Below are 22534 nucleotides of genomic sequence, written 5' to 3'. Positions count from 1 at the left end.
CACATTGGTACTAGCTCAGGGCTCTCCTCCCCAGCCCATACCACTCCCATTATTTGTATCTCCACAGAAATCTGCTTGGTTCAAGCCTAGGGAGGCTTTTCTGTGAAAGATTATACACTTAAGTGTGATTCAATCACTAGAGATGGAACTGATAAAATATCAATTTTGAAGATACTAAGTTTGAGGTAACTTAGTATCATGTAACTTAGTGTCATGTAACTTTGCTGTCCTAACTAGCTCTCCAGTAAACTTTAATTCAAATGTCCTCCATGTGTCATCCCCTCCTGCATCACAGCAGCTTAGTGGCTGTTTGGGCACATCACGAGTTTTTAAAGAAGACCTTTAAGATTTTCTTAATATAGTCTGACTTCAGATCATCCACAGAATGTCTTCAGATATTAAAACCATTTTCTGTCTGACTCAGACACAAAGTAGTTTTAAGTGACAGTTCATCAGGGGAGAATTATATTATTTAATTACAACTCCCCCTTTCCCTAAGTGGCTGTATTTCCACCCTGTGGGTAGTTTAGAACTATGTTTTTTCTTCATTTGAAAATTATGGTTTTGGTCATATTCAAGAGTTACTGGTGAATAACATTTATAACATCTTAACACAAAACCACTTCTTATCTAATTGCTTCTTCTTCAGCTTTATCTACACTGGTTTTCAAAGTTTTCAAATCCATGCTGCAGTACTCATTACTGTTTAGCCAACTGAGCTACAAATACATGGCTGTTTCACCAAGCCATATCCCAGGGTGTAATTCAGCATCACCGTTTATCCAGTGGCAATGGTTTGTTGAGCTCCAGCATTTTAAGCAGCTCCCAAAGCCCCTCCTCACCATTTATTTGTAGGGCTGCACTACAGACCAAGCCAGTGAAATGTTTCATGTCAACCTCCAGTCTCACCATGTACTGATTATTTATTACATGCTTAAATCTAAACCACTTACTGACACAGGTCATTTGTAGTAGAAAGTTTCCTTGCCACAAATGTGATGTTAGCAGAAGGTATCAGAGGACTGAAATGACATGAATTAGAATTGGGCAATGGAGTTATACTCTTAATTATTTCCTCCTTGTTCCTTTTTCTTGCTTTATTTTATTGCTTCCATTTTGGTATAAAGATTTCAACCCCAAAAAAGGAAAAAAAAAGCTGTCAACCTCCCCATCTCCCCCAAAACACTCCACACATGAAGCAAGCGCCAGGCTAAACAAAGACAGCATAACAGACACTCTGCTGAAAAACTATCCAAGTTTGAGCTCCTAGCAGGATACTGGGTAATACCTCTAGGTCCCAAAGACAACACCAGCTTCTAGTCCTGTGATCATCATGCACCTTTTATTAGTATTGCTCCAAAGGTCTGTGGGTCAAATTATTTAAATGTATACACTGCACTAAAGAATATTCTCCCATCTATATAAATAATTACAACTCATACAATAGTCCTTTACCTGGTTTTATTTTACATGACATAGATACACTGGGAGTGCTTGTTTAAAAAAAAAAAAAAAAAAAAAAAAAAAAAAGTGTAATTTTCTCCTTACTCTGAGATGGTGGGTTAGGTTCTGATTTCATTTGTTTTACTCTAAGTCACAGACTTGTCTACAAGTTACTAAGTGTGATTTCAGAGTACTTTATCTTTTCTGCATTCCCATGGTCATTACTAGAGAGCAGCACAGCATATTTTTTTGTCAGCTCACTGCCAAAATTGAGCAAAGCACACTGTGTCACTGTGTTTGACATGTCTAAAGAGCTCCTACAAAGAGAGCTGCAGCTGGTTAGAATGCAACTCCTCACAAATCCATTCCCTGGTTTAGCCAGGTAGGAAGAGACTAGCCCCTCCACTGTGCATCTCTGCCATAAAATACCTCTTCTGAACCCAGAACTTGTCAGATGAAAATCCCAGCTGAGCTTCATTTAGAAACCTCCTCTCTAGCCCAGATTTCTCTAAATACTGTGAAAAAAGTACATACATGTATTGCAATAGATTAAAGTAAGGTCTGAGAACCTGAAGCCTGCAGGCTGTTCAGAGCCACAGCTTCATTCCACATGGACCACAAATTTTCCCTTCCTCACATGTGTGCACCAACACGCTGACTGAGAAAGATTGACCAAGTGGCCAATTCCACTGATGACAATTACAAAGAATTCGCACTTATGTTATAAAGCTACTGTCGCCCACAGTGATGCCAAAGGGGAAATGTTATCACAGCAAGATCCCCACAGCAACAATACTGCAAATTACAGGGACCATGAGTTTATCATGGAGGCCCCACAAAATCTACCAACATTGGTAGCCTCAGTGTCATGACTTTTTTTTCCTCCCTGTCTGCACATATTGCTGCTTTTCCCTTTTTTCTCCCCCCATCTTTGCTATCCCTAACTTTTCTCAGTAATTAGAGTAACAGTCCATTCCTATGGGATCCAGACAAAAAGATGCACTGAGGCTGGGCTTTCACACTCTTAACATTGGTAACGTAAAATTAGATGAACACAAGAAGCTGGAATTAGCTTTCATAAATGGAGGCAGCTCTCACAGTATAACAGCAACCTTCAAGAAACTTTTCACTAGACATGTTGGAGGTGCACCTTTTTATTGTCTAGGCATTCAAAACTAATCTTCCTTCAAGCGAAGACACTGCTTTTCACTGAGTGATAATGTCAATGCTACTTCAAACATTTCAAATTTCAGCCTTTTTTGGTGTCTTATGACTTAAGTGTAAGAATTCTGAGACAGAAGTGGGTAGATGTTTTTGCCCACATTTTCACATTCAAATTAATTCAAATTAATTTTGAATTTTCCCTTTTTTTAAAGGCAAGTGAACATTAGAGAGTACACTGTCTCATAGATCAGCCTCCCCACACTGTTTTTTCAGGGTATATCTGTTCAATTTTTTCTATGCTTCAGCTATGAAAAAACATGACTGAAAGCAGACTTCATCTCACTTCATTTTAGAGACTTCTACGGGAAGCACCTACAGGATTGGAGCTAGCATCTCTTTGTAGTCCCTGAAGAGGAACAGCAGTAAGGCAAGATTCAATCCCAACATTTCAGATGCTTCCCTAGGATGACACAAATTGCACTTGGAAGGTACTGTTTCCCCCTGCATCTGCTACACTGGGTACTATTCAAATCCCTGCCTCTTTCAATATGTAGTCTTCCCTGACTGCTTACAACCAGCCCATTTAATTTCAAGGTTTTTGAAGCAAGGACTGTCTTCCTCCATATACATGTGCAACAAATAGGTCAACAGGATCACACCAGCATGACTGTGGCATTTATTTGCTGCCAAAGTATGAGACATCAAGAGCAGTGGTAATTCTAATACCCTAAGCAGATTAGCAGTTACAACTCATGAAAAATCCCAATTATTTAAATAAGAATAATAGCGAAAGCCTAGTGAGAAATAAAAAACAAACAAACAAAACAAAGGCAAACCAATCAACCAAAACCAACCCAGCCATTGCATGCAACATGACTCTTAAAGGCCAGATACAGAAAGCAATCAAAAAGAAATCTTTGTCCAGCTTACAAAGTCTCTCCTTGCTGTGGTTATGGACTCTGATCTGTTATAGCAGCAATAAATTTTGTTTACGGCCTTTAGCTTTTACAAAGAAGGTGAAAGAGGGACAAATATCATGTTGTCTCCAGTCCTTAACTATTTTTTTTTTTTTTAAAAAAGCAGGGGGATAAAGAAAAGAGCCTTTTAACAGAGGTTAAGACAAGTGGAGTTCATTTGTAGCTAGTAAAGGTTTCTGATCTCAGATTTCTCAAACCTGGGCTACATGGCCTTTCCAGGTGAAACTGTCTTTCCTAAGCTACTCTTGGCTTCAGAATGTGCAATGGAAGAGAGCCATCACCTCTCAGTCATGTCATACATTAAATACTACAGGCAAAACCTTGCTGTTTAGATGTTCTTACTAGGATCCTCACAAAATACGTATTCCCCTTGGCCTTAGTCATTTTAGCTACTGGGCTGGGCAACAGCATGAGGAAAAAGGGTTAAATTCACCTAAACAAACAAACAAATAAATACACAAACTAGGTGTAGGTGGTTTTGTAGTGAAAAGGATTCAGAATTTCTTCAAGCCATCAAAAGTACAAAATAAAGTGTAACAGTGCAGTGCAAGTCAGAAAGCTACACATCTGTAGAGGGAAGTGCAGCAATCAAAATTAACCTGAAATTTGTCAAGTATTATTACAACAGTCCCTCAGACCACCAGTAATTAAAACCTTTGGAACCACCTTATATTCTGTTCACTAAGTAAAAATATAATTAATCAAATTACATACATCTCAACCCTTACTGTAGCACCTACATTTTTTCATTATAAAACTACTGATGCAGTTTAAAACTCCACTGCACATGATAGTCTGTTTACATGCACAATTCTCACCTAAACATGACATTATTTTACCTGTATTCAGACTGACCTTTCTCTCCAGCCAAAGAGCAGTATCTTCAAAATAATATTATATTCCTTTGCAGGCTCCCTCTAATTTAATAAAACCTTCTCAAGTAAAACTAATCAGTGGGTGATTGATGTAGCTGTATAAATACAGCTTTAATTAAATTACTAAGCTACATGTAAAGGCCAAATTTGCATAGAAGGGTTTCCTTTCACAAACAAGTAAGTGCTGAAAACATAATTTCAAGAAAAACTTGTGAAGTAGAAAGGGAATAGCAAAGTAAGGTAATTACCTATCTCCCTTTGGTTTTCTTTTTTGTACTGTCTTCCCTTTGGGTCGTCTTTCACTTCCTAAACAGGGGCTCCCACCAGGGCCTGTTACCCGTATTGATTCAAGGCCTTTGGAAGATTTCTTAAAAGTAAATTCCACAGGTTCTCCTTCTTTTAGGCTTCTAAATCCTTCCATGTAAAGCTTGCTCTGTAAATAGGAAAAATACTCTTGGTTACCATTGTGTTAAAAACAGTATTTACATTTACAATCAACAGGACAAATGACTCCATTTACCATCCTACAACACACACAAGTTGAGTAACAGTTTCCTCTGTGTAAGCTGTAGCAGATGATATTACAAATTACAGTCCTGGATACACTGAAAACTCCATCCAACACCAAACAATTAAAAGGAACCTATTTTCAGTATCAGCAAAACTGAAATAACATTTTCATTCTCTGTGATGAGTGCTATAGACAAAGCGGAAGAAATGCTGAATTCTCAAAACTCCTAAAAATTCTTAATGAGTCTCAGGAAGTGAAAAGGTCTGGAAAGAGAGCAAATGTTCACTTCAGAGCAAATTAATTTATGATTAAAGTTTTAATAATTTGTGTTCTTTATATCTGAGACATAAAGATATAAAGAACGCACAGTGTCTGCTGTTCTGAAAATGAATCAAAGATACAGCAAGAATGAGAGACACGAGAAAGGCACCCTGAACAAAGTCTGATGACATGGGCAATTCGAATATCCCTAGTGAGCTGCTGAATTTCTGTTGACCAGACCAAAAATTTTATCTACCTAGCATGACTTATGTATGGGTTTGTATTTTTATTCACAGAAAAGGGAATTTTCATCATCAGGACAAGTGAAATAAATACTGATAAATACTTTAATTTTACACTGCACTAGAAACATCTTGGACAAGCTGAAGTCAACAGGAGCTTACCACTGATTCTGATACAATGAAAATTTTCATCATGATTCCAAACAGCTTATGCACAATTAAGTAAGCATTCCAGGACAAATCTGATTAATCAAACTCTTAAATAAAATTATCATCAAATTAAATGACAGGGAGGCTTTTGGGGTGGTGGAGATAAAGTGGCAGCAGTACACTTTTATTTTAGAAATTACATGGTACATGAATGAGATCAGTTGGACTCACAGAGAATATTACAAAATACCTCAATTTACACACATTTAGAGGTCTTTCAGGTGAGTTATAACACATGTTTTCTTCCTTTGTTCATGAATTCCTCAGAGGAAAGAGAAAAAAAAATGTATTCTGACTGATTCTTAATCCATTCTTTAGCATTCACTTGGCTGAACCATGGAGTCAAGAAGGAAATCTTCACTGCAGGTGCCATCCCAAATCAGTCACATGTCAGAAAAAGCCAAGTGACACCCAACTCGCATCTGTTACTTGACAAGTGCAACTAGGAACACATACAAATCAGATGGCAACCCCTGACATGGGCTCCCTGTAACCATTCCCAGGAGGTCTGCAGCACCAAGACACTGTTTTAGCAGAGCACAAGAACTGACACCTACACAGCTCATAGTTAGCACACAAAGAAGGAGTTGGTTTCTTCACAAGGATGCACAGAGAATAGCACTGAGAGCAAGAGCAGTTCCCCCTGAGCTGTTACAGAGCAGACTAGTTTCAGAAACAAGGAGAAATTGCTCATTATAAAAAGAATTAAGCAGAGAGGCCCAAAGTAACAGTTCCCTTTGCTGGAAATAGTTAAGACTCATCTTACCAGGGCACTGAATAACCCAGTCCAAGGCCCTGCTTTCAGCCAGATATTCAACCAGACGAAATCAAGAGGAGCTTTCCAGCCTGGGCTTTCCTGTGATTCTGGAAACCCAGTGCTGGTAAAACTGGAGAACAGGATTATAATTCCTGGTTCTGTAGCAGAGCTACCTTGTGTCACTGAACTTCTCCCTGTTTTTCTAAAGAGGGGTGCCACTGCAAAGTCTATTTTTCACAGCACTAATAGACTAAACTATAAAATCATTTTGAATATTTATTTTAATGGAATCATGTGAAAGCACATATGCCTCAGCTTCCTGAAACCCCAAGTTCTCAGTGTACCCAGCACAAGACACTACCACTACTGGTCTCACTGAGCCGCTCAGGTGCTTATAATTTTTCCAGCAGCCAAAGTAACCAAGAACACAGCTTCACTCATTAGGACAAAGGCTGGTTTTGCTTATCCAGTTGTGCAGTTCTAGTAGACTCAGGTCTCTCAACAAATGTTGTAACACTGTCAAACACAAGACAAAATGCTGATTTCATAGGCTAGAGGTTGAGTACTATTTAAAAGGTGGGGAGAATAGCATGGGAGGGCTGTGGGATACATGAAAGAAGAAATATATAGTATCTGTTCCCTGAATCATTACCTTGGCATTTTTTAAAAGTGAAAATTCAAGGCATGAAAAAATAAAAATGCACATGTTCTTACTAATGCAACTGGAGAACAATAATTGTACATAAACTAATGAAACAAGCCACCCAGGAAGGCAGTATTATTTCCAGCAAGCCCTCCACTGTGAAATGTCTGTGTAGTGATAAGGGGATCTTTGTCACAATGAAGAAACATCCAAGTTCAGAACATGCCCAAAGAAGACACCACCACTTCTCAACTGAAACAAACAGACACTGCCTGTGGCATGAGTCCATCTTTAGGTCCATCCACATCTCTTCAGTGGCCACCAGGGAAATCTTGATGAAAGGAAAGAAGTGAACAACGTGTATTCTGTCCCAAAATAAGCACACAGTTGAATGTTCCGAAACTAGACAATCAGTACAACACAGATGGGTGCTAATCACAAGGGAACCTCAAAGGCACAAGCCCTTCTTTTCCTGCAATACTGAACACAGCATGGCTGCTTGTTGACTTGTTTAATTACAACATAATGAAGATACAGTTAAGTCTCAGTAAGAGTTATGCATTTTTCTTCCCGAGTTTCACCATTATTTAAAAAAATGCCAAAAGGCTAACGTTTGATACATATAACATAGTCTTTTACTTTATCTCAAAATAAATACTTGCTTAAAACATAACTTTAAGCAGGGCATTATTAGTGTTCTAGAATGTTTTTATTTATCTCATTTCACTGTTAGCAATAGAACTTGATTTTTAAACAAAGCACTCTATTTACAAGAGATTTTTAAAAGCCTAAGTACAGCAACAATCATGCTTTCAGAAATCACGTTATGCAGGTGTACTTTTTTTGCCTTTCTTTTTGAGCAATTTTAACAACAAAAAAATTGAAAAAGCCCACTTCAAATGACTTATGTAGTTCTCTCCTTCAATAGATCTCAACAGCTTTTCAGTGTTAGAGATGAATTTGGTGCTGTCTGACTTACTGTGCAAATGTATAGCTCACGGTGAGATTCTCTGAGGGTGCAGTAGCAATTCAAAGCCATTGTGAAAAAATGTCATTTCGCAACCAGCAAAACAAATCTAAAACCTGAATCCCTCTTACCTTGTCTAAAGTGCAGGACAAAAAAATGTCTGTAAAGTTGATAATTTAATGTTGAGAGACCTAGCTCAGTATTTTCCTCACATTACTTAAACAAATAAAAGTGACACAATTAAAAGCTGCCAGAGTTTCAAGTCAGTGAACCACTTCTAGAGCCCTGAATGGGGTGTATGGGCACACTGCCAACAAACAAAGGGAAAAACTTAAAAGCAACATGCTTTTCCTTGTTTCTCTCTTTCAGCTGTCAGAGACTTTACTGTTATTTTACCAGCAGTCAATACAATGGTTTCAGACTGGAGCTTTTTTTTCCAATTTTTTAATTTGACAGGACCATTTATGGGGCTTTTTGTTTTTGTCAGGTTGTTTTGTTTTGTTTTTTAATAGATATCCTAATGTAAAATCTCACACATCTCTGTAATAAGCAATGGTTTGGTCCAAAATGCTGGCAATCTTGTAGTAGTATTGGCAACAACAAAAATTAATAGAAAACTCCATGATCACAAGTTCCTGGAAATTTCCTACTACAAAGCAAAAATCAAAACTTAACAACTATAAACTGTATTAGTAAAATGGTCCCCAAAGAAATGCATCAATTCCTGGGCAGTGTCAAGGAGTGCTTACAGCTTTCACCAGGCTCTACAAAAGAAAGGAAGTTTGGAATTAAGGATCATTACAGGGGCCCGATTGCCTCAGATATGTGTGCATTACTTTTAATATGTGTGAGGAGTCAGTACCTCATCACAACTTTGCCATTTCTAGCCAGGGCTGTGAACAAACACTGTTGCAGACATTAAATCCTTTAGAGGGAGGAAGGGAAAAAGTTATTTGGTAGCATTCTGCTTACCGCGTTTATTTTCTGTATCTCTCATTTCTGCCCCTTTTTATCTAGTGATTGATTGATTGCTCAGTACAATGACCAGACACCACCAGTATGCTGAGTTTCCCAAAGTAAGAAAACTGTTTTCCCTCCAAAATTATCTACAATTAAATCCAGACATGAAGGAAAGCATATTCTAAAGCCAACCACAATAAAGATTGTAAGAAAACCTCTCCAAAACAACCTCGTACAGTTCCATCAAGAGCCATCAACCTTTGAGTAAAGCAATGGTACGCAGTGAGAGGACCCAGAATTAAAACAATTTACACTAGATGCATACTAGTGATCTTCCCTGCATTAGGTCAAAGCCCATGCAAAACAGGATCAGCTGCATGATACAAGTACTGCTACAAGGACTTATCCTGTTGACCAAAACTTCATATTAGGAGGCTTGTGAAGGCCATGTATTTTTGCAGGCAGAATGCTAAGGCAAACAAAAAATTCACTACCCTGAACAACAGCCTCTCCAAGGGCAATGTGCAGCTCTGCTGCACTAATACAGGATTTGAAGACTGGGCACTCGCAAAACACCTCAACAACACTGCTCCTGCTGACCCTCAAGGGCTTCTTCCTGCTCCTACAGGCTTATCTTGCACCAAATCTGGCACTTCTTTTGGTCTTCCCCATAAGCCAATTTAACTCGCTAATCTGACAGGAAACAAACTCAGTTTAAAAAGAAGGGGGGAGGATAAGAGGAAGAGGAAACAGAGATAGATTTTTGTTTTTCCAGTGAGCTAAATCTATTCACAGAAAAGTTCAACGAGCTCCAGGGCATACTGAGTGGAAACAGCAATTTTTTGAGATGAGAATGTGCTCCTTAATATTTTACGTAAAAAAGCAAATTCTACAGCATTACAGGGTTTTTTTAAAGTGTAATGTAACATAAAGTAACTTTTAAAAAAGCTACCAAATACTATTTCTCAAAGATTTGCACTTCAGCTCTAAGACAAGAGCAAGCCATGTACACTACAAGTATAAAACATTTATGAGAAAGGGTGAGCTACTGCAAGTAATTTTACAGTAGGGAAAGAACTGGTACGTAGGCAGTAACCACATGCAGCTGGTACACTGCAATTTCACACCTTTATTTACTTGGAATTTGTTTCTGTCTTGAATTTCTACCATGACCGTAGTCATGTTCATAACCTTGTTTCCATTCATCATCCTGTCGCTGTCCCTACACTGTTATTTTTCTTACTGAGAAGTGTGCAAAGGTATTTATTTAACTTTTGAACAAAAGGCTCTCTCTCTCTCTAATTCAGAACCACCTCCCCTATACAACAGAAGGATTTCTTCTTTCTTGATTTAATGTATCTAAAGAAACTTCTATTAACTGCTTTAACTTTCAAGAAATATAAATCAATTCTAACTCAGCTTAATACTTTCAGTTCTGTTCCATCACAACTTCCAAGAAGAGATTTCTTTTGGTAAGAAAAGAAATCTTCTTGTTCTTTTTTTGCATTACCTTTTCTCAACCCCACAGTCCTACCAAGAAAAGGGTCTCTGCTAGAATGATTAGTTAATTTGCCACAATTTTCCTTTACTTGGGATTCAAGTTGAACCTTTTCTCTGTTTAAGTCTCCAGTGCTTCAGCTCACCTATGTTTACCAAACAGTTCTCTTAAATTTAACACATGTTCCTCTTAAAAAATAACCAACATTTGTCATCTCATTTAACTTAAACCAAGTAAACACAGTTCATGTTTTATCTTCATTTTTAAACAATCATGCTTTCTGTAGGGTCAGCAATTCCTTTCAATCCCAAAATTACACAACTTCTATTCTGAATTAGTCTTTTGGTAAGAAAACTCTTGATGGCTGTGTACAGAAAAAACACACCAATATATCATAGTATTAGACATGTTGTCTTGATATAAATCTAAGCAAGAGATCTACAACAAGTCTCTCATAACTCCTTCACAAAATGATTCTGGCCAAATAGATTCTACTGCATCCATGCTACTCTTTGTTTCCAAGGTGCCAACTTCATTGATGAAACCCTACCAATTTTCTGCATAATTTTAAGTATTTGTGTTCAGGCCATGAATGCTATTTGACCATGTTCTCACTGTTTCTGTGTCTGGTTACTCATTCAACATCGGCTGTTCTGATTTTGTATACTAATAAAAAGCGCCTGGATAATAAAAGTATCTTTCGCTTTTCTTCCCTGACCTAACCCTCTTTTCTTTATATAATAAGTGTATTTTGTGTTAGTGTAGCACCTACACAACTAGTGTTCTGCTAGTAATTTTCACCCTTTTCTCCTTTGTATAGACCATTTATGTTACTGCATATGCAATTCCCGTTTACCCAATTTTCCTCGTTCTGTGCTTTAATACCAGGCATGAAAATCAAACCAGTCTCTTCTCTCATTTCTTAGACTGAGTATTTTCTCATCAGCCACGCTATGCACAAGAGAGAATTGACTCACTTCAGTCAGTTTCAAAAGGGAAGTTCCACTTTTCCCACCAAAGCCTCACATTGACTGAGGAAGAAAACTGTTCAGCTCTTCTTGGCAATGCCAGATTTCTGCTTTGTTTCTGCTCCCTGAATCTGTTCTATGCAATCAAAAAACCCACCAGCACACCTCAAAAGAAGCCTCGTGAATGTGCAGCCATGGCAGGTAAGGCTGTCCTGGGCAGCACCTCGCCAACACTTATATTGCCTCAGTGACCTCCTGAAACCACACTATCAATCTCAGATAGTTTAATCTCACACTATTAATCCCAGACCCCCACTGAGAAGCAACTTCTTCTCTTGATGCTCTCCTAATGGTCAAATACCTCCAAGCTCCCTTCCCTTGCTACCCAGCTGCCTGTACTGCTTTTGGGAGCCCCACAGACACCCCAGGAGGGGGCCCTTTCCTTCCTTCACTCACCACTGAGCTATTCCACACCCTCAGGCAAGTGCAGTCACTTCATGCAACTGAAACTACCTTAATTTTCTGTTCCAAAACCTCATCTGCTGTAAAGCAGTTTTGCAGAAACCCGAAGGCTCTTTTCTGCAAAGATTAGGGACAAACAAACATGACCTTTTATGCAATCAATAAACAGGGCAGATTATCCTCTTTCTATTTTCATTAGGATGAGGCTCTTTCTTTCCCCCCATTTTTTATTCTTCCAGGATATGAGGCCCTGATGTCCAGCTGACCAGACTCTCCAAGGCACCCTGATATTAATTCTATTTTAGTGATGCTTCCAAGAGGGCAGAAAACCATCATCAGATTGTTTGGTGTACCTCATCCCCTGACAATGTGCAATAAACTGAGTAATTAATGAGCTGCCTACTTTTGTAGTGACCACCTAGGCACAGTATTTTTCAAATCTTCTCTATGTTAAAAACACAGCCTTCCAAGGCAGAGGTCAAAACAAGCCACTCCTGCAGCTCCTCTGTTACATGAAGAAATGAGGTATCATACAGAATTCTAGGCCTTTTTTCCTGCTCTTTGGGGGAAGAAAAAAGGAAAGAAGAAAAACAGAGTGGGCCATCAGAAAATCCATAAATACCACCAAGTCCACTTATCTAATTTTTTCCAGAATGGATACAAATACAGTGAAACCTGCAAGATGGATTTGGGTAAGCTATCTCCTGTCAGGTATCTCTTCTATAATGGTTTAATGGTGAGGACAGAACACAGCATGGCTATGCTTGACTCATTTTAAAAAGCACGCTGAATATACTGAAACACAGTTCTCTCCTAGCAGATCTAAAAATTAGCCAACTTCAATGTACATCATTCCACAGAGGAGGAAATCAAAAGCACAGGAAGGTGCAATGTACAACTCACAGGCTGCTGCATTTTCCAAGTACTGAAAATGTACTCTGGTAGAAAACAGAGAGTCAATGGCAGAGTTATGTCACCTAAACCACAGTTTCCTCCAGATGTACTACACCTTTCTGGTATCGTTAACCATGTTTCCACTGCAGCACCTCTATTTTCCATGCCTGCCCTACAATGTCTGTGAGCTTCATTCTGTGCTCCTCTATACACCCCCATGCACAAGAATGACACCCCCTCTGTGTCAAGAGATGTTTAAGCTATATAAAGGTTTCTTATCCACCTTCCTCACCACCTCCCACCATCCCGAGACACTGCATATAATTAAAAATTAATTAGGCCCAGATTGTGATCTGCCAGTTCAGATGTAGCAGGATGTCTCTCTGCACATGCACCTTTCCCTTCCTCTGCATAAAAGTGGCCTGAGAGTCATGTTTCCTTACTATAGACCCTTAACATCCATCTCTGAGGGAGCTGTTCTTAACTTTTAAATTGTATACCAGCTGCAAAATAGTACCAGGAAAATTCTGAGAAAGCAGTTCATCCACCTTTTTGTAACCACTCACATGAGAACATTAGGTGGTTCACACTTCATTGGTAAACAGAAGAATGGCTAACACTGTGGGGAACTACAGGAGCCACAGGCTGACACTAAAAAGCCCCTGCATTTTAAACAAATGAATCAGCAAATCAGCATACGCACGGAGTCCTGAACCTGTTCATCTCACCCTGTTCTCTTGGCAAAATTATCCTGACCCAATTATCCTGACCTGCCTCTCTTCCTGAAGCGTACTGTAACAGATGTAACCAACAATTCTGCAGTCCAGGAGGGAAACAGAAGATTAGGGTGAGGGTAGCAGGTTATGTTTGTAGATACAGGCTAATAACCAGGATAAAGAGAATCTTAATTGTGAGCAGTAAATTGAGGTAGGACTCGGGGGTGGTAAGGAAGGAGGTAAGAGAGTGGATGGTTGTGGGATCCTTATGGAATGTAGCAACTGGATTTCCTCAGCAGGCCAGGGGCAGGGTGGTGGAAGGGCTAGGTAATGCCAAAAACCAGGGCTGGTACCTTACAAGGAATGGCCTAGGGCAATGCCTTGGCTGAGAACTGAAGCCAAAACCAAGCTGTGAAAAAAGTGATGGATACTTACAGCATCTACAGGTTCTCAAAGCCCCAGGAAGCCAACTGTGCCCTCTTTCCAGTCAAGTACTGGGAGCAGAATGAAGGTTTACACACCAGTCCTGACTTGGGCCATGCCGGCAGTCCACCTCTGCCCCTACCTCCTTTTTCTCCTCCTCCTCAGCTACCTAGGGCTGCAGTCTGAAAAACTGTCCTCATATCAATCACTTCCACCCTCCCCAGGCCCTGGGCTGAGAACTGGAGCCTGCCAGCCCAGCACTGTGACTGCAACTTCACCTCAGAAACCTGAGATCATGCTGCAGAGAATGTTTTCTGAAAACTACCATCAGGTGCTTTAGTGCAAAGCTCCTCCATGCTTCAATGACCTCTTCTAACTCTTCAGAGAGAAAAACAGCGTCTGCTTGAAAGCTCCTTCGAGCCAGGGAGCGAGGGAGTAAGTGAACATGCATGGTATTTCAGCCTGCTGAGAGTAACAATGCCCAAAATTCCAAGGTAAAAAATACATTCTCTTGTAAACAGACGCCTCTCTTGAACTATTCACCAGCTTTTGGGAAAATACAGGTTTTACTTTTATGGTACAGGTGTCCTTGCTTCCCACCAAGGACTCACATTGCACTGTGCTAGGTCCTACACAAAAGAAGCCATCCACAGGCAATACATCAATGCTGCTAAACCATTTTGAGGTCAGAACCTGTATTTACCATCTAGTTTTTAATTCCATTTACTTAATATGCCAATATACAAGCAAAAGACACAAATAAAATACTGGTTAGGGTATTTCTTTACTAAAATCAAAAGTTGCCGTGCACACAAGAGTAAAACAAGAATATCTAACAAATCGGGTGGGGTTTAAATGTTGGTGCTTATAAAACAAGCAATAATTTTTGAAAAATATGAAGGCTGAAATTTTTATTGGGCATGATCAGTAATTTTCACATTATCTGTACTATAAAATGAAAACCCTTTTCCCTTTACAAGAAAAGCAAAATTAACAGCAACATTTATATGAACATTTTAATTAACTATATTAACAGTCCCTAACTTATGATTCAAGGTCCCTAGTACTTCTGTGATTCCTTAATTATGGCCTCTGTAGCTATTCTTGTACAGCAGGTTATATGCATTTACTCCATTTTTAAACTTTTTTTTTTTTTAACTAGATAATCTAGCATGACGTCAGTTCTACCAACTTACAGGCAGCTATATTTTCACTTGATACAATTTTATCAGGATTACAAGTATCTATTAGGTATTCAGATATCTGAACAAAAGAACCCATTTGGTTTGGATGAGCACAAGGTTATTTTATACTTCAAACATTAATCACTTTTTTTTTTGAGGGAAGGGAGTGGCAGATTATCTAAATACATGACAATCAAGGTACTAGATAGCAATGAAACTAGTAATAATTGTCTAACTGGATGTAACAAGAAATGACTGGCTGACTTAAACTATATTTTAGAAACACACAGCAGTGGGAGGAGATAGCATTGAGAATTCAAAAAATGATTTGAAGTTAGCAGCACTTTTAACTTAGTATTTGGGAGGATATTTAATTTTTAACTTTACTGTGAACTAGTTCCCTAAACAGCGGGATTTTAAAAACTGACAGAAATTGTTGGTTTGGAGCCACTTCTGTTATCAAACCTATATTCTGTTACTAAAGGCACAACCTGTGTTTCAATGAAACATCTCTGAATTTACAGTGTTAAAAATGAGAAAACAGCATTTAAGGCAAAACCCTTCTCAAGTAAATGGAAGGCAGATTAAAGTGAGTTTTATGGAAGAAGACTAAGGATTTTAATTATAAAAGATAAACTGTTTAATGTTAGCATAAGTATTGGGGGGTACTAAGAAATCCTTGAAAAACTTTACTTTTAAAATACTGTTTAATTGCTATGGTTATGATTATGTTTATTTAGGCAGGAAGTAATTGTGAAATTGGAACATCATGCATGCAACTGCATCAATCAAATGACAATAATGTTGCCTGCAGCTCAGATTGCAGAGAATACAAGACTACTTAAATATTATTTAAGACTCCATTATTGAATCTGTCATTTTTATGTCCTAATTTTAGCATGCTTTGGCAAAGAATGTAAATGTTTTCTGAGGCCTCCTGAAAGAGGGTCAGACCAGCTGCAGCAGAAAGACACAAAGGGGTTCCTTAAGGACAAGTCCTTCCTCTTGCAATGTGCTGACACAGCTCCCATCAACACTCATGGAGGAGAGCAGACCCAGAAGTATCAGCCTGCTAATTCTGAATGTGTTTGCTTTGTGGGTTGATTACACCTCAAACACGCCAGACACATCTCATTATGAAACCCAGGCAGATGACTGGGTTTCTGATGCAGTTGTAAGGCAAACAATCCATGGGAGAAATGCTTCCAAACACACATTTTTGGTTTATCTGCCTCCCTAGTAACATCCTTCCAGTATCTGTCCTTCTTTCAATACGAGAAGCCTGTTGTTTTGCAGGGCACTGGTGGCACACTCAGGTTTTCCCCTGCCTGTCAGGGGCACAGATCCTGGCTGACAAAGGGAGCACAAACAATGATTGAGTATTTTCTCTTGAGGATACCCTTTGAAGGCCAAGGGATCACAAGACCAGCCTTTGTAGTATTTATGTTTTCTTAATTTCTAAGAAATTTATTTCTATTGTACCCATCTGTAGTAAGATTCAGCTATAATTATAGTATTCCTCCTAGTTCTGACTGAAGACTTTTCTCCCTCAAAACACTACACTTCATATATGAAAAAAACCTAGAACTACATAAAATTGCTTTTTTTTCACTATAACATATTTATGTTTCCATTCAGTCTTTTTGCTGCATTATTGTAATGGTCTGTTCTCACAGCCAGCCATAACATCAGTGAAAGCTTCCAGCCTTCCTCTTTTCTACCCACATCAACACCTCAGTATCCCCAAAAAACTGAAGTTTATAATAAACAAAATGCAGCCTGGAATCTCTACCATCTATATTACTCCTTTACAGGTCCAATAAAAGTGGCCTGCTCCCTGAACTTTTAATGTCAGAAGTAAACAAATTCCAGGCTTCATTTTTTTAGAGTGTCTGAAAGATAAAAGCTAGAAAAGCTAAAATCAGAGCTAGACCATATAGTAACTATAACGCAAGAAACCCAGCTAAGTTGTGGGAAACAATAAATTCTGTGCATTATTTCTTTTTCTAGACTCCTTTCAGTGACATATGACCATACAAAATTTATTTTCTGGCTACTATGTATGATGCAGCCATTTGTAGCTGAAAGCATAACACATTATAAAATGGAAGGGGGCAGGTAGTATGTGATCATAAAAATCAAGTGAGTAAAAATTAAAGTGAGAGAAATAAAAAAAGAGTTAAATTTGTTAGGTGTGTGACTTCAGCTTCAGTTTCATCTCTGTGCTCCTCCTTGACTGTACAGTGCTCCCTTATCACAGTTCATATACGTGTGTATGAGCATGTGAAAACACACATGTAATTTAAAGCCAACTCCATAACCTAACTTCATCAAATCCAGCAAAGAGCAAGCAAATTAAACACTAGGCCACATAAAGTGTCCATTACAGAGTATAATAAAGGTTAGTTAGGAAGCTCCTGCTGGCAGAAAACGTGACTTGTCAGTAACTTGAGTTCTGCAGATGCCTCTTGTACATACTACATTATGGCAGAAGAGTTAAGTTGCAGTATTTAACTACAAAGGCTTTTTAAATCCAGGCAGTACCTATACCAGATACATGTGCCCAGCAGTTCTTGCAGCAGCAGCTCCCACAGAGGGATCCATCCTGAGAGGAAGTGAGCAGGATCACTGAAGAAAACCAGAGGGGAAAGAAAGAACACTTCTGACCAAGTGCTCCTTAAATTAGCTCTAATTATTATCCTGAGATAAATTATCCTCAGGTAGATTCACCTGAGCATAGGCCAACATCCATTTGTGCAGTCTTTGACTCCCAGTTACGGCTATAACTAGCTGTGAAGATGCAGGGAAGAAAATCGGGAACAATCACCTATGGGAATGTGTGGGAATGACTTAGGCTTTGGTAAAAGATGGTAGGTGAAACTGTTATGTGAAATAGCTGTGCTCTATTTCCACCAGGCGTGGATAGCTGGAGAACACAGTTTTTAATAAAAGTCAGATTTTGCACACTCCATCAAAAGCTATCTCCACCTTCAGGTGGGGACTCAAAGCTACTACAGGTAAGAACAGGGATGATCAGGGTCTAACAGTTGTTGGTTCATGCAATAAGAGGCAGGAAATACAGATTCTCACTGTAAGTCCCCCACCTGTGGTGCAAGAGGAGGCCCGAGAGCCATGGGGTACAGAGGGTGCACAGGGATAAGCTGGTGAGCAGACCTGCCTGCCTTGGCCAGATGGGAACACGAACAACAGAGAGTCTCATTCTCTCTTCTAGAACACATAAAGGACAGAAGGCACATGAGCAGGTAAGAATTTCACTAACCAAAACCAAAAAAGATATCAATGTGATGCTATGATCTCCTCTGGAAAAAATGTTTCAGCAATTTTGGATAACACAATAAACGTTTAATTAGGCAGGCACAGTCTAAGAAAATATTCTGTGGTAGAACTCTTGCAAAAAACAATGGATTAGTAAATGCTAACATGCTGCAATTCTGTTCACTACGCTGACAAATTTAACCTGATAAATCTGCTTTTTAGGTGTTTTGAAGGCTTAAAAAAATACATTACTAATGTCTGTATCCACAAAAAAGTAGTGCATTAATTCCAGAAGCTGACAACCATCTTACACAGCAGGAAGAAGATGACAAAGCTTTGTACTACCTCTTCCATTCAGAGAACAGAATGATTCTCCAAGAGTGGGTATGAGGCTGCATGAAGAACTGCATGAAGACCAGGCAGGCTGTGCAGCAATGTACCCACAGGCACTGTGACACAGCTGGTCAGGAGACTGGACACCATGAGCATGATGTGTACTTGGAATATGTTTCCACACCCTGGCAAAAAAAAACTAGCACAGAAAAGGAACCACAGACAAACAATCACCTCCTCCAAGAACAGTAAGGGCTATATGACTCTGTAGGCTTGGTGAACACTCTACTCGTGAGCAAAATGTGCTCATGGGCAGAGACACAGGAGAAAAATCCCAAACAAAACAAACAAAAACAATACAAAATTTAGCATAGTGACTAATTTTGAGACAATCTGACATAATTTGTCTCACTTTCCTAAACTGTTCAATTCAACTGATCTTAAGGACAAATTAGCAAACCAGCTTTTTTTCTTTATAGATACATGGTACTTTTGCACATCCCAGACCACTTAGGTGTGACCACTATTTCATGTGAATATCAGTTATTTTAAGAAAGCAAAGGAAATCATAAGATTATGTCCATGACATAATTAGTCACCTGACAGGTTTCTGCAGTTCATATAGCATGTGGGATTTCTTATGGCTGGCTTTGTTCTGTAAACATGAGAATATTTTTCAGAGTATCCAGGTGCATAAACATCTGTTATATAGACAGGCAAGATATTTTTCAGGTAAGAAGTTGAAAAAACATGTTTACAGGAAAATAGAAAGTCAAGACTACAAAAAATATGAAAGCCTTGATTGTTGGGTTTTTTTACAGTTAACACATATTAACTTGATTAATCACACTCAAGTGTTTCCAGAGGAATAAGCCCCTGAAGCTAACAACAAACATGGGAAACTTTAAAAGTGAGAGAGGGGCAGCTGCTCGCAGTTAGCACATTTAAATACATAGAGAAGAGACACCATAAAAACAGATGCAGAGCTGGAAGATACACAATTTTCACAGACTCAAGAACTCAGGTTTCCCCCCTGTAAGCAACTAAGACTAGGAATACCTGAAGATGCAAGAATTAGTCCCATATCAGTAAAATATTTGTATTTTCAATTCAGCTATTTAGAAGAGAATTGATGAAATAAAAATCATTAAAGTGATATCACAGCACAGCTTTAAGACTAGGCATTTTTTCTCAAATGACATAACTAATGTGAGTGAGAAGCTTTCTTAGAGAGTAAAAATGGGGATTGACTGCTTTCCCATCAATGCAGCTTTCAAAAACTAAAAATATTGCTTTCCTGTCTTCCAAAGGGCGTGGAAGAAAAATGGGCATCTAAAAATTCTTCTTTCTCATCAAAGAAAACATACTGTGAATGTACTCACAGATAGTTAAGTCACAGGTATCTCTCTTGGGAAATAACTCTTATCCAATCCATTCCTCATTGCCTGATATGATAGAGAGTGAAGGCTTATCACATATAAAATCAAAACCAGTAGCAAAGCCATTTGTTGGCTGGTGAAAAGGACATAGAACTGGCTATGTATGATCAGTCAAGTAAGCACATGGCCAGGACAGTGACAGAGAGCTCTCCAGCAGTGCTCTCATAAAAACAGCCCAGCAAAGCCACTTGCAACAACTGGGACAAATCCTAGGATCCTGGATAAAGCAACATGGATCTTCTGGTTGGAAAAAGTAAAAACTAACACTGAAGAACGAGAAAGGTCGTTCTCAAAGGAAAGGGCACGGTCCCTGCTCAGAAACTAGAAAGATGGACTGTCCCAAAGAGACTCCATCGCAGCCATCTAGAGAAAATGGGTGTTACTTAGCCCAGGAAATTACATAGCACGGCACTTCAGTCACATGCTCTGTGGCTTGTGATTTTAAGATGCCTTTCTCTCTGTTGCTTTTAGTTCTATAAAAATTATACTTCTGTTTGAAGGCAATTTCTGGTCACTGATTAACACATCACTGCTCTTAAGACAAATAATGGCAGTTACAAGCCCACTTGCACTTGCTGAGCAGGACCATCACAGGATCCTTTTACAGGAGACAGGATGACTCAGGGCCAGGTAGCAGCCAGGTCATGGATCCAGGGAGAGGGATCCTGGGAAAGGCTGACCAGGTTACCAGTGCAGCCTGCTTCAGTGCTTGCTAACACATGAAGCTTCCCTGTTTAGGGAGCAAAAATTTTGCTGAAGGGACAGGTTTTTAAGTATTGTTAAAAGTTTCTGTAAATACAGAGCCCAGAGCTTGCCTGCTAAAAGTTTGGATTGCTTTCACTTCAAATGTCATTAGTTTATTTCAACGCACAGAGTCCCTTTCCTTGCACTGGTGCCTTTGGTGTTCTGCCTTTGTGCCCCAGTAGAACATAAAGACAGAAACACTGGGTTTGTTTATACAAAGATTATTATACAGGGCTTTGTCTCTATTACAGTTAATGGTGTTTGAACAACTATCAGAGCCCTTAAATTCATAGAAAAAGATATCTTCTTTTGGCTGTTCAAAATGGCTCCATGCTTCAAACCAGGAGCCAACAGAAGCTTCACTCACCAAATCTCAGCATGTAAACTATCACTACAAGATAGATGGCTGTCAATGGTGTTTCTCTGAAACGTGAAGAACTCTCACCCACCAGAATGCGTTATTAATGACCTGATATATATAGAAACATTTGCTGCACCCTGTTCTGTGGTTTTTCTACGTCAAATAGTAGCACTGCATCATTTCTGATACAGCCTACTCCCAAGTCTTAAAAACCTTCTGACTCAATCATCTGAACACCAAGACTATTTTTAGCTTCCTTAACATGCTTCAACTTCAGGGCTTAAGTGGAATTTCTAATAAAGAAATGTTAATATGTTTAATAATGTGCTCAGATTTATAAGATATACTAACTGTATTTTATGCTGTAACAACCTGTAATCACAGCTGTATGGAATATTGTGGGTTTGTCCCTGATATTTTTCTGCCCCATTACAGTTAATATAAGAAGCTATCCAGGCAAGTCTTTTGGCCAAATATGACATTTCAGTTCTTAAAAGCAAATCAACCAACCCATTGCAAATAAACTGATCACAACATAAAAATAGTTGTCTCTTTAAACAGCAGCCTGAATTTATAGTATCTTACAAAATTCCATCAGTATGTGTAGACAAAGATAAGGATGTGGATATCCATATGCAGGTACATACAGAATATCCTATTTTCAGAATATCTTGTTTTCAGAAACTATTTCTGAAATAACAACACAACTTAAATTATATATGTTTCTATAACATAACTTAAACTCATTAACACAATTTTTAATTTAAACAATTTAATTTCCTCATCAGGAAAAAGGAGAAGCTCCCTCCTCCTTTTCCCTCTTCTCTGCTGGAGATGCAGATTCTTTCCTCCACCCACTATGCCAGGTTTGGCAATCATCTGAGTCATCACTAATTTAGGTAGCAATGTCCACACTAATTTAATTTAAAATAAAAAAATAAATAAAAAGGTAAGTGTATGTGTGTTTTGTTCTTAAAACAAGTTTAGCATGCTAAACTGCTTTATGCTGGATCCTAGGCCAGCACAGAAGGAGCAAAGAAAGACTTCTCCTTCTGACACAGCAAATCTAAATGTGCTAAACTACATCAAATCAGACCCTAAGAGTATCAGTTAAATTTAGTTTTAAAAGATACTAAGTTTAGTAATTAAAAGCAATTTCAAAAAAAATTTTTTTGCAGGATGTTTCATTAGGTATTCATACACTGTGGTCAGAACTCAGAGGGACA

The 22534-nt window shown here is 38.7% G+C and overlaps 1 protein-coding gene across 2 annotated transcripts in view; it reads right to left on the bottom strand.

Moving 5' to 3' along the window:
* Nucleotides 1-22534, bottom strand: part of LIN28B (lin-28 homolog B) — an 81321-nt gene that overhangs the window by 35719 nt on the left and 23068 nt on the right. For both annotated transcript variants that reach the window (XM_066315190.1, XM_066315189.1), the window contains one exon: nucleotides 4708-4892. In XM_066315190.1, coding sequence (XP_066171287.1) covers nucleotides 4708-4892 — 185 coding nt within the window. The remainder of the gene's footprint in view (nucleotides 1-4707; nucleotides 4893-22534) is intronic.

Source organism: Sylvia atricapilla, chromosome 3 (assembly GCF_009819655.1).
Source record: "Sylvia atricapilla isolate bSylAtr1 chromosome 3, bSylAtr1.pri, whole genome shotgun sequence".
Classification (NCBI taxonomy): Eukaryota; Metazoa; Chordata; class Aves; order Passeriformes; family Sylviidae; genus Sylvia; species Sylvia atricapilla.
The sequence above is the reverse complement of the archived record's forward strand: the minus strand, read 5'-3'. Positions and strand labels throughout refer to the sequence as shown.